At 35.9% G+C, this 16,157-nt stretch overlaps 1 protein-coding gene and 1 long non-coding RNA gene across 4 annotated transcripts in view; one reads left to right on the top strand and one right to left on the bottom strand.

Moving 5' to 3' along the window:
- Nucleotides 1-443: 443 nt before the first annotated feature.
- Nucleotides 444-11,332, bottom strand: LOC124082762 (uncharacterized). 2 transcript variants are annotated; one of them, XR_006848465.2, is made up of 2 exons: nucleotides 11,245-11,332; nucleotides 444-10,891 (listed from the first exon to the last, which is right to left on the bottom strand). It is a non-coding gene; the product is annotated as an uncharacterized LOC124082762 (long non-coding RNA). The 2 variants fall into 2 exon arrangements; XR_006848466.2 differs by lacking the exon at nucleotides 11,245-11,332 and adding an exon at nucleotides 11,197-11,234.
- A 59-nt stretch (nucleotides 11,333-11,391) lies between these two features.
- The window catches only part of Tmem161b (transmembrane protein 161B), a 64,266-nt gene continuing 59,500 nt past the window's right edge, over nucleotides 11,392-16,157 (top strand). For both annotated transcript variants that reach the window (XM_046428268.2, XM_046428278.2), the window contains exon 1: nucleotides 11,392-11,537. In XM_046428268.2, coding sequence (XP_046284224.1) covers nucleotides 11,535-11,537 — 3 coding nt within the window. In that variant the 5' untranslated portion in view covers nucleotides 11,392-11,534. The remainder of the gene's footprint in view (nucleotides 11,538-16,157) is intronic.

Here is a 16,157-nt window from a genome sequence, read left to right as displayed (position 1 = left end):
GCTCAGTGATAGAGTACTTGCCTATCATATGGGAGGCAAGTACCACATAAAAATAAATAAAACATAAAGGTATTGTGTCTACATACAACTAAAAAAATTATTTAAAAAAAGGCTGAACAGAGAATTTTTTTTCTTCTTGAGCTAGAACATCAATTTTTTTGTAGTTCTTGGGACATCAGAGCTTCTGGTCCTTAGGCTTTTAGACTCCAGGATTTATACCAGCACCCCCAGTCCCCATTGTCTAGCCTTGGATTGTAATTTAACATTACATCATTGGCTTTGCCGGTTCTCAAGCCTTCACTCAAAACTGAATTATATCACTGGTTTTATTGGTTATCCAGCTTACTGATAGCAGATCTTGAACTTCCATGATCATATGAGACAATTCTCACAATCTTATCTATGTTATTCTTTTAACTGTTAAAAAGCAACCTGAGACAATAAAATTTTAAGGATTTTATTTGAGCAAATAGTAATTCATGAATCATACAACTCCAAGTGGTTTGGGAGTACCACTGAGGGAACACAAGTGGGAAGCTTTTATAGGACAGAGAAGCAAAGCAAAGCAAAGACTTGATTGATTAAATAGTTGCCATATTTGATTATACCACTGGAAAGTCCCTGGTCATATAAATTTGTTGGCTACTTCTAATTGGTTGAGCTTACGTTTTGTTTTCCTTTAATATATGAATTTATAAAAACTAGCTCAAGTTCATTTTGCTTATGTTTGCAAATCAAATGAATTTAACTTATATGAGTTCTAACTGGTTCTGTCTGCTCTGGGATCCTGTATGTTCTCAGGACTCATTTCTACTTTCCCTCCAAAGCCGAAATGTAAACTATTTATAGCAAATGATAGAATATAAATTCAAACTGTCATGCATTCTCAGAAATTTTTCCTCCATTTGGGAATAGTATTGCTTTGTGTCAATATTTATACTACTCTTTTATAAGTTGCTATTTATCTACTACAGTAAGCTTAATGCAGTGTTTTGAATGTGTTACTTCCATTCCTTGTAACAATCCTGAGGATGATTATCTCCATTTTACAGATGGGAAGAGGAGATCCAGAGTAATGCAACTAGTAAGTGTTGCCAAAAGACAAATGCTCAACAAATTTATCGAAAAGATCTAACTGGCTTTTATTAGTGAGAATTAGGTCACATTTCATTCTATAAAATGGGCTGAGTGGAGGTGGGCTTTATAGCAAAAAAACAAAAAAAAGCTGAAGAAAGCATAAATCAGGAACAAGACACAGATTGATCATTTCAAACTTACTTTCCTAATATGGTTAGAGCAAAGGGGACTTCCTTATTATGTGAGATAAAAGTAGCCATTTGGGGATTTGGCTATTTTCTTATCCTGATTTCCTGGAAGGTAAGATAAACAACTTAAGTTTTAGTTTTATGATATGGAACTTCAGCGGGAGTGATTTCATTTTGGTGTGGTCTACAAGGGCCTAGTGCAGAAGCTCAATTCAAAACAATGGCCTCCCATAAATTTAACAGTCTTGAAACAATTAAAACCAGGTTTATCTAAACACAAACACATGTTCTTTTTACTTTATCAACTTACTTCTCAAATTTCCTTTGTATAGAACAAAGCAAAATAGTTGCTTTCTGGGTTAGATCTCATTTATACCCAAAGCTGCAAGTGGGCTTTCCTTTTCCCTGATCATCTTCTGGCTCTGAAGAGAATTTTAGAAGGTCCATTATATGTCCTTAGTTTTTATTTATTTTTTACAAGTCTCACCTTATTTGGGGGCTTCAGGTTTCTCAACACTATCCTTTAGGGCCCATTTTACTTTCTTACAATTACCCTTAGTATGTTTTTACTTTCTCCCAAGGTTTCTGTCACTTTTAATTAGCCAAGAAATTCCTTCTTGTTGGTCAGAATCAAGTTACCTAGTTGCTCTGCTGGGACATTAACTCATGAGAAACACAAGTAAAAAAACTTTTCAGATGTTCTATTTTAGCCAATGAAAACTTTAAAAAGGTGTCCAGCTATTTGAATTTTCTTTAATTCCTATACTGCTACAAGTGTTGACAAAGCGTATACTAAGTAAAGCATTGTGGTATCAATAATGAATTCTGTTAGAAAGAATTCACATGTGGCAGTATGTATGGAATTAGTTTTAAACCTCTTACATAAAACACTCTAGAGCAGCTCCAAGCTTCCTATTGTGTACAGTATGTACATCTGATTATTCTATTCCCATTTCTCATCCCCCACACAAGTTTACTACATGGAAAATAATTATTTTTATTAAACTATATTTGTCATAACACATTTTGAGTGTAATCTCAAACCAAAAATAGGAGGTGGGATAGGGAATATGACCTTATTGAAGTTAAAATGTCTGAAAGTCTACAAATTAGGATCTTAAAGCAGAAGACCATATATTAAGTAGGTAAAAATATTACACTTAAATTTTTGCTAGCTCTCTCTCTCTCTCTCTGTGTGTGTGTGTGTGTGTGTGTGTGTGGCTAAGGATGAAACCCAGGGCCTCAAGCATGTTAAGCAAGTGCTCAACCAACAGAACAACACCCCAATCCAATATTTGCTAACCTCTAAGTGAAATTTAACATTTCCCTCAATTGTGAACATAGGCTATTAAACCATGGTGTTGTTAGAAGTACCAATGACTTTTTCATCTATACAAACTTCAAATATTTTCCTATCATAGTACTAAAGTTACAAATATCTCAAGACATGATTGGTGCTCAGTACTCCAAAATTATAGATATTAGACCCTCCGCTAGATTTTACTTAATGCATTGTTACAAAAGCACATGCATAAGTACACATTTGTTTACTATTTTATTAGTGTATTCTAATAGGATTGGTTTCACTTATAAACCTATGCATTATATTTTAAAAGCATTATTCTGAAAAAGGTTCTGAAGGCTTCAGCAGACTGCCAAAAAGATCCATGGCACAAAAAAGGTTAAGAATACCTATTATAGACTGGCATTGCAAGTGAAGAGCATGTGGTCTGGTATTACGTTGCTTGGATTCAAATTCTGCTCTGCCACATATGCTAAGATTTTGGCTAAGTTATACACATTCTTTGTGGAATCAAATTCTTCATGTGTAAAATGAAGACCATACCTGCCTAAAAGTCTTCCAATGAAATTGATGTGATATCTGTAAACAGCTTCACACAATGCCAGGCACCTTTAGTATGTTATTCATCTCCACATCTACCTAGATTCTAAGAGTTTCAATCAGAAGCTATTTATATTTATTTTACACACAGATTTGTTTTGAACTCTATTGCCACTTGTTAAAATCATATTATTAAATATTGACTAGCTTCAAATGATTATGAAATACATGCATGATAAACAGAAGAATGAAACAATGAAGACCCATACACCCTCTATACAGTTTAAGAGGGAAAAGTGTTATTTGAAAAAAGGATGAACATACAATATTCAAATTGTGACAATTTTGAGAGTCAAAGAAAGGGATATTAGCCATAATATCAGGCAAACAGGCAAACTAGGATGGTGGCAGGCAAACCTGGACTGTCTAGTCAAACCAACATGTATAATCACCATACTCTTAAGCATTTTGTATGCCACTTCCATATTCCTCCTTCTCTCTGTAGCTACAGAAAATAACTATCTTGCATTTTATGACTATTATTCTTTTGTTTTTTATAGATTTATGTCTTATGCTTACACCCTAAAGACAGTTTACTTCCATTGGTTCTTAAATTTATACAAGTGGTATCACACTGTAATTTTTTTTTAAATTCCCATTTTACTCAACATTTTGTTAACAAGACTTAACCATGTCCAGACTTGCAATTCACCGCTTTTACTGCTGTTTTCTACGTACAAGTATATACAATATATTTATTCTAATATTGATGGATGGTGGTATAGTTTTTACAATTTTTACCATTATATACAATAATGTTATAAATTCTCTTGCTCATATCTCCTGTACAAATTTTTCCTGGGCCATAGAAAAGGTACATTCAAGTTTATTAGATTATGTGAAGTTGTTTTCCAAATTGATTATCAACTTATACTTCTATCAGCCATGTGTAAGTGTTCTGGAGATACTGGGTGTGATGTAGTTTTTCCTTGTGATTTGGTATACATGTTTTTTTTAAAATATAAAATTAAAAAAATATTTTTTGAGATGTTGATGGACCTTTATTTTATTGATTTATTTTTATATGGTGCTGAGGATTGAACCCAGTGCCTCATACATGCTAGGCAAGTGCTCTATCACTATGCCACAAACCCAGCCCAGTATCCACGTTTTCTTCTCTGTGAATTGCCTGTTTGAAATGACAATGGGGAGGAGGGCATTATCTTTTTTTCTTTTCTTTCTCTCTTTTTTCCCCCCTTAAGTATAGGGATAGAACCCAGGGGCAGTTTACCCCTTAGTTATTTCACAGCCCTTTCTATTTTTTGAGACAGGGTCTCTGTAAGTTGCCCACGCTGGCCTTGAAATTGTAATTCTCTTGCCTCAACCTGTAGAGTTATTGGGATTATAGACATGCACACAAAGCTTCACCAAACTGTAGTAGTTCTTTATGCAATCTGTATACTAATCCTTTAACTAGTAATATTTTGGCATTTCCCATAAAAATTTTATTATGGCAAATGTTAAACATATATAATAGTTTACAGAATAGAGGGGTTGGGGTTGTACCTCAGTGGTAGAACAATTGCCTATCGTGTATGAGACATTGAGTTTGATTCTCAGCACCACATAAAAATAAAAATAAATACATAAAATAAAGGTATTATGTCCATCTACAACAAAAAAAATTAAGAAGAACTTTACAGAATAGAACAAGTGCCTATTACTCAGCTTCAACAATTATCAACTTATGATGAATCTTATTTCATTTATACTATCATCCATTTCCCCGTCTCTTATTTGAAGCATATCCTAGACATCATAGGTCTACTTATAGGTCTCTTCCCTGGGAAAAACTATAAATCTGAAGCACACCTACCCACATTCTAATCATCTCAATTACTCACTAGATTAAGGTGATCTTGGATTTCTCGTGTCTAATATTCCTGTCGGAAGTCATAAATTCTTTCTTAGAAAATATCACAATGACCTCAAAGTATAATCTCTTTATGTGTCAAATAATGCTGACAATCAATAAAAAGTAATGTAACATAAATAAGAGAAAATAGCAAACTTTTATAAATAAAATATTAAAAATAACAAAAGTAAAAAAGACAAGACAATATGATAAAGGACAATAAACAAACAAGAGATGCTTCAGATAACAGCAGACCCATAGTTATTAGACATAGTTTTCTTTTGTAAAAGAACTGAGTTATAAATTTGAGAAAATAAAAGATGAGATTGATATTGGGTTGATAACTGGAAACAATAAAACAGAACCAAACAGAAATACTTGAATAAGTAACTAAAAAGATACTGAAATAAATGCTTTGACAGGTAGTTTTCAACAGATTAGAAAGAACTAAAAACAGTGAACCTAATGAAAGGTTAAGAATTATCTAGAATGAAAGATAAGAGACAAATATAAAGAAAACGGGACAAAAACGAAATGGTCAAACACATCATGTGCCGCAGTCTGGCTGGGCACACAATCACGAGCCACCACACAGCTTGTAGATTCAAACAGCAACTCTTTATTCCCGAACTCACACCAGCCGTCTACAATCACGTTCTGGGGAAATCCACGTTCTCTGCCCAAAATCCACCTTCTCTGCCCAAAATCCACCTCCACTGGGCTTCTATCTCCAAAAAATACTCTGAATCCCATGAGAACTCAAGGGGAACTCAGGCAGCAGGATACGCCCTATTCCCAGCAGGAATAATCTTAAACCTTAAACCTGGAACCTAAACTGGGCCCTAAACACAATTATCTTAAACCGGGAACACCCTAATCCGCCTTGGTCCTTGAGCAAGGTCACCTACATTCAATGTCACTGCAACATGGGGTACGCTGGCAAGGAAATTGTCATACCTACTTGGCTAATGGCTCCCAGCAATCATGTAAGTGGAGTACCAGAAGATGAGAAAAAAAGAGTGGAAGCAAAATCAGTATCCAATGAGATGAGATGACAATTTTCCAAAAAAGACCTAAGAACATCAGAACCAGATTCAAGCAGCATTATAAACCTCAAAAGAAAAAAAAAAATCAACAAAAACACCATGCTGGTGTATCAAGGAAAAAATAAATTACCTTTAAAGGGTAAACATAAAACTGATGTTATTTCTAAGAATGGAAGCCAGAAGCAATAGAATGTATCTTTTAAAATCATAAAATAGTTGCTAATTCAGTAAAAATATTGGTTGAGAATAAAACAAAAAATAAAGTTTCAGAATACAAAAACTGGGAGAACATGTGAACATGTAATACGCAAACATTCATAAAACATTCATATTAATGCACTTTCTTGAGGAAAAATAATATAATCTCAGATGCAAACTCTGATTCAGGTACTCATTATACAGAACAGCAAAAGAAAGTTTGTGTAAATATAAGTGCACATTAATTGTATAAAAATAATAAGAATTTAGGAAATACACATCAAGAATAGACAATTTATATAAAATGGTAAGTGAAGTTGATGTGTGCTAAGGTCCTTATATTATCTAGGAAGAGGTATACTAAATTATCTTAGAAGTTAATCAACTAAGAGTTCATGTTGTGATCTCAGGTCAACACTAAAAAGAATACTAAAAGATAAATAATTGTTAAGCTTATAGGCCAAAAGAGTTAAAAATAATTAATCAATTTAAAAGAAGGTAAAAAAGAAAATGAACACAGGATGCCTATAATCCCAGCATCTTGGGAGGCTGAGACAGGAGAACTCCAAGTTCAAAGCCAGCCTCAGCAAAAGTGAGGCACTAAGCAACTCAGTGAGACCCTATCTCTAAATAAAAACAAAATAGGGCTGGGGATGTGGCTCAGTGGTCGAATGCTCCTGAGTTCAATCCCCAGTAAACAACCACCCCCCTGGAAAAAAAAAAAAAAAAAGAAAATGAACACAGGAGAGGTAGGACAAATAAAGAAGTAAATATCATTGATTTAAATATAAACATATTAGTAATTCTTACATGTAAGCAGATGGAATATTCCGATTAAAAAATATTACCACAGATTAAAAAATTTATTATTTTATATTATTCCTCAGTTTAAAAACCACCCCTCCACCCCACTCACCCGACCACTGCACTTGGAATAAAACCCAAACCCCTTCCTGGCTTTCAATGTTAACATGATCTAGCCTTTCCAATACCGTCAGCATTATTCTTCCCTTAGGTGCTATGTTCCAACTATGCAGACTTTCTTTTGACTCCTGAAATATTCCAAGGTAGATCATTCCTTTGTTTTGCATTGTCACCCTTTCTGTAAACAATGATTCCTCAATTTCTGCAAAACAGGGCTCTCTTATCATTGAAACAGAAGCATAAACGGCATCTTCTTAGAAGCTGTTCTTAATAATATAATCTAAAATAGTCATCTATTTAGTCATGAAGTACTATTGTTATAATACTCATCTAGTACTTACTATCTTACATTTTCCTTATTTATTCATGTATGGTCGGTTACTACTGAAACGTGAATTACCTGATAGGGACTATGTCTACTTTATTTACCATGGTTTTCTCAGAGTACAGAACAGTGACTGGTGATAAATATTTAATGAATGAATAAAAGTAATTTCAGTTTCCAACAGATATGGTTTTGTCTGTTTACTGCCCTTGGTGATGGTGACTGTTTTAGATTTTCCTCACAAGAAAAGGTATCAAATGGTATCAAGATCCCATTTCATATGTTAATGGTTTTTGAAAATGTGCACCGTACCACTTGTGTAAAATTTTCAGAGTTTATGGAACCAATTGATCAGATATGTGGTACAGTCATAGAAACAACTGTGGTAAGTGTCATGGAAATAAAGGAGATTCAGGGAGGCTATTCAATCATTAAAAGGTTGCAATATGCTTCTGAAAAAAATTTTTCCCCAAACTAGAAAGATGAGAGCAATATAGGTGAATGTTAAAAAGCAAAATTTTAGAAACAAAAGCCAAACTGATCTATTCTTTACCTAAATTAAAACAAAAAACAAAACAAAACCATCTGGGCTGGGGCTGTAGCTCAGCAGCAGAGTGCTTGCCTCGCATGCTGGGTTCGATCCTCAGCACCACATAAACAAATAAAATAAAGGCATTCTGTCCATTTACAAAAAAAAAAAAAAAAAAAAAATTAAACAAACAAACAAAAACCCACCCTGAGCACTATTCTGCATAAACTGGGTAGATCAAACAATAGAATACATTTCTAATAGTTTGGATGCTAGGAAGTTAGAGATTAGAGTGACAGCATGGATGGGCTTTGGACAGGGCCCTATTCTTGAACTGCAGATAGCTGTGTACTTACTTTGTCCTCACATGATGGAGAGAAGAGGGAAAACATGATCACTTGTATCTCTTCTTATAAAGTCATTAATTGTATCATAAGGGCTCCACCCTCACGACAAATCACCTTCCAAAGTTCCTATCTATTTATGTTGTGTCATTGTGGATTAGGGTTTCAATATATGAATTTTGGGGGGAAACATATAGTCCATAAAATGCTCTTTTAACTTAGAAATTTAAACATTTTCCATTAGAAACTCTAGTCTAATGGCTTTTAAAAACAGATAATATCCCACTAAGCATATATAACAGAATGTGACTAATCTTACTGTTATAAGTAAGACTGCAACTACTTTTTATCATTTAAAGTATTATGACAACTAACATCTTGTCCACAAAGAATTTTAAGTGCAATTTAACTGAAATGATCTTTGTCCACAACATTAAGGTATTTCTTATAGAGGAAAATGGCAAAACAGAACAAAAACAAGATCCCAGTTCTCTAGGTGGTTATTGGAAAATAATATAAATGACAGGAGGGCTGGGGATGAGGCTCAAGCGGTAGCACACTCTCCTGGCATGCGTGTGGCCCAGGTTCGATCCTCAGCACCACATACAAACAAAGATGTTGTGTCCGCCGAAAACTAAAAAATAAATATTAAAAAATTCTCTCTCTCTTTAAAAAAAATATAAATGACAGAAAAAAAAGAAAGCATGTAATAATCACACTTATTAAATGAGAGTAAGAACAGTGAAAGGTTTCTTAGAGGAGAAACTAAGCAGTACATTTTGCAAAAACTAAGGACTGAATTTTGAAAAAAGTAATATGTTTTGAAGGTTGTAAGAGTTCCAGGTCAATGTGAGTATTAAGAGAGGAGGTAACTTCCTGTTGGCACTTCTAAATATTTGGGAAAATTTCTGTCAGGACATTTCAACTTTTTAAATTAAGTCCTAATAGTAAGCAACCAAGACGTTTCTCAATGATTATTCTCCCAACCCCCTTGTCAAAACTACTGAGTTTCTTTTTAATCTTCATCATTCACACCTTTTTCCCCCTTTCATAACTCTTTCCTTTCTTTGAATCTTTGTCAAATACTTCTATTTTAAGAAATGGAAACAGGAAAATTCCTTTAAGACAGGTAAAGAATAGAAAATACTGTTTTTCTATAGGATAAAAAAGGGATTGGGTGACACTGCATTAAAATATATGCATTTAAATCATTAAAATACTACTTGTATAAGATTTATCATGATGTAATAAAGATAACTGTGAAACATGAATATTAAAGGATATTAACCAAGGAGTATTTATCAATGTGCTTTATACTTAATAACGAATATAGAACCCCATGGCATATAAAAAATGATAAGCAGATAACAAAAAGTGATTTATTTTCTTGGTTTTACTCTGGCAAGAAGAGAATCTATCCTGATAATAATTTCAACATTACTGTCACATAGAAGGAGATGCTTTGTGAACCTCAATGAGGCTGCCAGGTTGAGGACAGATATAAGAAGAACCACACTGTCAGAAATGAAAGAGTAAGACTTCACAGGATATGTTGTCACTGACAGGCTGATAGCCACTTTCCTTCTCCACCTTTTCTTCCTCAAGGATAGCACCTGCTTCCCACAGATCCACTAGCAGACAACTACAACCCCTCTCTAACACACTTAACCATCTGTAGATGCCCTGGGGCTTGTCTATTTACAACCTAGTCCCTACACAGCAGAAGCTGAACCCTCAGGGAAGTTCCGGATTGATCCTCAGCAGAATTTGTTTCACAAACTATTCCTCAGCCCCCTCCTGCTTCCAGCTGTTTCTGTCAGTATTTAGGATTTCTGTATCTTCCCTCCTTATAATGCTATGTATCCCCTCAACACACACAAAATTTAAAGTAAAAGACAACATAACTCACACAACCAGTCTCTGAACCCCCTTTCTAACAGAAAGCAACTGCTCCATGCCTGCTTCTTTTGGATGGTTCAGACCTCTAATTCCCAAGGTCTTTGGGCCATTTATGACATTCATATCATTCCCTCTAGATACTCTGGTAAGAAGGGTGAAACCGAAAATCCATAACCATTTCTAACTTCTTCTGAAGCTTCTTAGCTTCCCGCCTCAGTTCCAACTTCATGACAAAACTTGACACTACAGCAAAAAGAAATGGATGAGATTACAGATAGCCACAACTTAAGTAAAGATCCCCATGTACTTCTGGGTTGATGGTGCTCTGCATACCCATTTCAAGCCTGCCTCCAGGACTATATCTCGTTATAATAAAAAGGCATAAAGAGTTGACTGGGGGTAATTTCCTTTCTTTCCACTTGATAATTTCGTTTCCTTTTTTTTTTTTTTTTTTTTTTTTAATAGCCAAAAAGAAAACGTCCATATCGGAATATAATGAACAGGTAGAATTCTCTTCCTGGTTACTGTTCTTCGTAGATGTCCTTCTGGCTCCAGCTGGTGTCTGAATAATGAAGAAACTTCTCACGGTCAGATTCCATTGACCTGAGGGAGTAGAGCTGGAGACACTAAGACAGGAAATAAAAACCACAGAAGGACAACAGGTCTACCGAGAAGGCGAGACTCCCCAAAGGGACGAAATCAGAAAAGCGAAAGGGTACAATGAGACAGGGCACTGGCTAAAAGCCGAGGCAATTACGGCGTTGTATCAGGAAGAACAAGACCCAATATGGTCTTTATCCTCACTAAATCCGCTGGGTAAAGGGGTCGACTCTCACCCGAGCCACCTACTTGTGCTTCCGTCACCTCCCAGAGGGAGAATGGGCTCCTTCCGAAACCACCCAACCTACCTCAGAATCGTCTTAGGCGCGGCAAGGGCGCTCGGCCCGCCCACCTACCTGTGCTGCGCCTGCGCCTTCCCCCGCACCTCTCAAGGTCAGCACCACCCCCAGCCCCTAACCTAGCACCACGGAAGTTGCTTTAGAGGACGTCCTACGTATTTTCACCTCTGCGTAGCGTGGGGTTGCAGGCGTTCAGGAGGAGGAGGAACTTCCTGTCCCGCGCAGGCAAACTTCCGGCAGAGCCGGAAGACCTTCTTCCTCGCGGTTTCTAGAGGTTCCCCTCTGCAACACCGGCAGGGGAGATCGGCGGCTCCGGGGTGTCTGGTCCACTAGCCGTCCTTGGCGCCATGGTGAGTTCTTCTATGAAGGCAGGAGTAACAACTGTGGGAGAGAAATGGCCAGGAAGTCTCCTGTGAGGGGAGGCGGTTGAGTGCCTTGCTTAGAATGGAACTGGCTGGAGCACCCGGTGAACCTCTGTGCAGGACCCACTACCCGCCCCAAGTGTCAGAGCTCCTGAGGAATTAGCATCCGTCCTGACCAGCCGCGAGACTAGGAGGGCGGAGGGTGGGAGTGGATCTGGCAGGAAGTACCGAGTGGGTAGCCTGCCTCTTCGTGGCCCATCACTGTGTATGGCCCGTGGCGCCAAGTGTACCCAGAGTTGACCTTGCCCAGCTCATCACCTCCTCCCCGCCTTCTTTTTCAGCCGCAGGACAGAGACTGAGAATTAGAAATACCTTTAGTGTCTCCAAGTGAACACAAAATCAGGATATCTTTCAAACTCAGCCATTTCAGAATTGGAAAGGATGTGAAATTTAAAAATCCCGATTAGTAAGAACAGATTTTATTCGAAAGAAAAAATCACAAAGGTATGGAGGAAAGATCTATCATAGTAGAGAGAATGCCCTGATCATGGGATCAGCAAGGGTCTCAAAGGTTAGACAAAGAAGGTTCTCTTTTATGGGGAAGGGTAATAACGCTAGAAAGAACCACATATGGAGAAGTAAGATAAAAGACTTGTGTTATGATGGACACTAACCAGAGAATGTTTTTCTCTGAGGCAGCCTATTTTGAGGAGCTGTTAACAGTGGTTTGTATGCTGTTTCAGAATGAGTGCAAGCCAATGTCCAGGGACTTCTAGGAAGAGACTCTTAATCAAAGTCTGATTAATAAGCACTTGTTTTCCATTGATTGGTTGTGACAAGCAGTTCAGGACGTCATTTATGAAACAAGCAGGGAATTTGGAGGGTCTAGATCCTGGCTTTGTCATAGGTAAATTTGCAGGAGCTGGGTGGAAGACTAGACTGTGAACCTTATTTAAGTTCTATGGGGAATGGTGATTCTGTTGCAGTAAGTCATTTTCTAGAACACAAAACGATGGTTTTTATTTTTATTTTTTAAATCTTTGTTGTTTCCAAGATTACAGGGCTCTAGCATAGTTCAAAACTGTCAAGTTACTTCATGGTGTGAAAGCTTTTAAACCCTCATCTGTAGGGCTTATGTCTTGGAATTTGGCTGTAGTCAACCATGATTTTTTTCAGGGCCAAATATTGTCAAGTTTCATTTTGGTTATTGTGTGATGATTAACTTTTTAATGGCTTAGAAAATGAAATGAATGTAAAACAAAGATCTTCAAAATAATATAGTTCCTATGCACTCTACCAAATAACATATATCACTTTAAGCATTATGTTTATGTATTTTATTTTTTTAATGTTTGTTTTTTAGTTATAGCTGGACACAATACCTTTATTTTATTTATTGATTTTTATGTGGTGCTGAGGATCGAATCGAGAGCCTCACATGTTGGAGGCCATCACTCTACTGCTGAGCCACAACCCCAGCCCTCTGTTTGTGTATTTTTAACCTCAGTGAATAGTATGGTTTGTGTGTCTTAAGAGAGGTTTTTCTTTTTTCTTCTTCGCATCAATTAAATTAGACAAAGAGAGGGAACTGGTAGGAACCAAATCTTGATCAACCATTCTATCCTCTTGAATATTACAGACAAATATGGGGTTCAGAAATAGGAAATTATTTACTTGAGGTAGTAGTCTGAACTCAAACTCTGATCTCAGTTTCTTAAATTTAAGATCAACTTTTTACTTCTTGGTCTAAAAAGTTGAAGATGGTATAATTTAAAATCCTTAAATTCGTCATAGTCACAAAGAAGCCGAATATGAACTTGTTTCTTGTGTTCTGGAATAGTAGCAATAGAACCTTTCTCCTGCCAATTCAAAAGAGGTAATTATATCTTAAATGTATTCTTATGCTTATTCTCAGAATGTTTGAGACTGGGGATCAGATATTTGGCTGTGTACATTCTGGCATTGCTTATACTTCAGAGCTAATTACTTGACTCTATCTTTCCTAGATATGAAATTGATAATGTCGGTATATGCAAGTGTAGTCAGAGCCTAGAATTCTTCAAAACAAAAGGTTTGACCACTTAATAAAGTGAACATATTGAATTTATTTAGGATTCAGCTTAGTTGAAGTGACAACAATTTTTACATTGTTTAGGCCTAACGATGTAATAAAAAGGACACACTAGACATGAACTCAGGAGATCCAGATTCTGCCCATTATTATGTGAATTTGGTAAAATCACTCAACTTTGATAAGGATTCCAAATTTCTCCTAGATAAAAGAAGTAAAAATTGATGGGGATTAAAGCACCATCTAACACTATTTTTGCTGTGCTAGAGATTGAACTCAGGGCTTTGCACACAATAGTTGAGTGTTCTATCACTGAATTAAATCCAGATCTTTTTTATTTTTTCCAATTTTTTAGTTGTAGATAGACAGAATCCATTATTTATTTATTTTTATGCAATGCTGAGGATCAACGCTAGTGCCTTACATGTTTTAGGCAAGCACTCTGCCACTGAGCTACAGCCACAGCCTTCTCCCAAGCTTTTTTAATTTCATATTTTGAGACAAGGTCTCCCTAAGTTTCCCAGGCTAGCCTTGAACTTGTGACGCTCCTCACAGTAACTGGGATTATAGGACCATGCCTTTGTGCCTAGCCTAATTCTTACATTCATGATTGTGGGGCTTCACTTTGAACTTTTTTTTTTTTTCAGAATACAAGCATATTTCAAATTAAATGAAGTTTAGTCTTGGTTTCTACTGTTTTTTTCCTTGCCCTTTTGTTTTCTTTAGTTTGATTCCTTTTGTCATTTCTCTTTTTATTTTTTACATATCATGTAGGTAATATTTGGAAATTTTTTGTTAGGTTTGGCTAAGTACTTCAGTGTTGTCTTAAATACTACTCCAGAATGTAAAGAAACTCTTGGGACATTTTTATTTTATAATTTAATCAATTATAAATTCATTCTGCTCTTTGATACAGTTGCAGAACAAAACTCCATAGATGCCTGTGCATATAATAAAGTCCTCATATTCTGAGCAAATAGCAATAGGATTTTAATCTAGACTAAAAATACTGAACTCACTCTTAGTTTTTATGCTTTCAAATTGTGAAAATACTCTAGAAAATTTATTAAAGGAATAAAACCATTTGTTGTATTCTTTTAGAAGATTACAGACCACTTTTTAATAAAAAAATCATCATTCATCATAATCTGTCTGAGAATATTAGGTAGATTAGAGCTAGCTCCTGGAATTGTAGGTATTTCAGCTCGTTTTATCTATGTAGCATCCTGTAATAACTGCCGGAATTAAGCAATGATCTATTTATGGAAAAACAAGTAGTAATCTTCTGCCATAGTTAATCAGAATTAATGAGAAAGTTTTCCTTCAGAGAGAAGGTAAGGAGGAGTATTGGGAAGTGATAAGGTAGTAAACGTTATAAGAGAACTACACATAATTTCAAACAGTACAGAAGAAATAAATTAATTCTAATTTGGGGAGGTCATGTAGTAGGTAACTTCTACTGAGTTTTGTAGAGTGGATTAAGATTCTAGCTTTTTAAAAATATATATTTTTAGTTGTAAATGGACACAATACCTTTATTTTATTTATTTTGTATGTGGTGCTGAGGATTGAACCCAGTGCCTCACACATGCTAGGCAAGAGCTCTACCACTGAGCTACAACCCCAGTCCCAAGAGTCTAACTGTTCAACACAAGTTTACATCATGAATTACTCATGATATTTGATAAAAATGCTTGCTGGGGCCCCATTATTGTGGGGCGAAGTTTCAGAATCTTTAAGTCTGAAGCTAGCAGTCCTTAGACCATCCTTACAAGAAAATATAGACATAAGAAACATTGAGAAATTAGAGGTGTTTTTTGTAGCTGAGTGATAGTCAGATGTGAAGTTTGAAGAATGGGTGCTGTGCAGACTTTAGCATTTGCCAAATAGTGGCAGAGATTTGGTTTTCTTATCAGACCTCTGCCTTTGACTTCTCTCTGCTACTTTCCTAAAGAGGTTTAGGTAACAGAATATTAGAGACTGTTCCTTAGTATTTGATTGATTGAAGGTTGGTTCTTTTTTGAAAAATTTAAATTTGTTCTTTTTAATTGTACCTGACAGTAGAATGTATTTTGATATATGTACATGGAGTATAATTTCCCATTCTTGTGGTTGTATACAATGTGGAGTTACACTGGTCATGTATGCATATATGAACATAGGAAAATTATGTCCGATTCATTCTACCGTCTTTCCTATTCCCATTCCTTCCCTCTTCCCTTCATTCCTGTTTGGCTAATCCCATTCCTTCCCTCTTCCCTTCATTCCTGTTTGGCTAATCCAATGAATTTAGGTGCTCTAAACATTGTTGTAGCTACATCACTATAGTATGCTAATTTTAAGACCTTTGGGTATAGGCCGAGGAGTGGGATAACTGGATCAAATGGTGGTTCCATTCCAAGTTTTTTAGGGAATTTCCATACTGCTTTTCAGAGTGGTTGCACTGGAGTGTATGAGTGTACCTTTCCCCCCCTACAACCTTGCCAGCATTTATTGTTACTTGTATTCTTTTTTTTTAAGTTTAAGTGAATATTTAT

The sequence above is a fragment of the Marmota monax genome, unplaced genomic scaffold (genome assembly GCF_021218885.2).
Source record: "Marmota monax isolate L192 unplaced genomic scaffold, Marmota_monax_Labrador192_F-V1.1 WCK01_AAM20220418_F8-fsc00018, whole genome shotgun sequence".
In the NCBI taxonomy this organism is placed as follows: Eukaryota; Metazoa; Chordata; class Mammalia; order Rodentia; family Sciuridae; genus Marmota; species Marmota monax.
The sequence above is the reverse complement of the archived record's forward strand: the minus strand, read 5'-3'. Positions and strand labels throughout refer to the sequence as shown.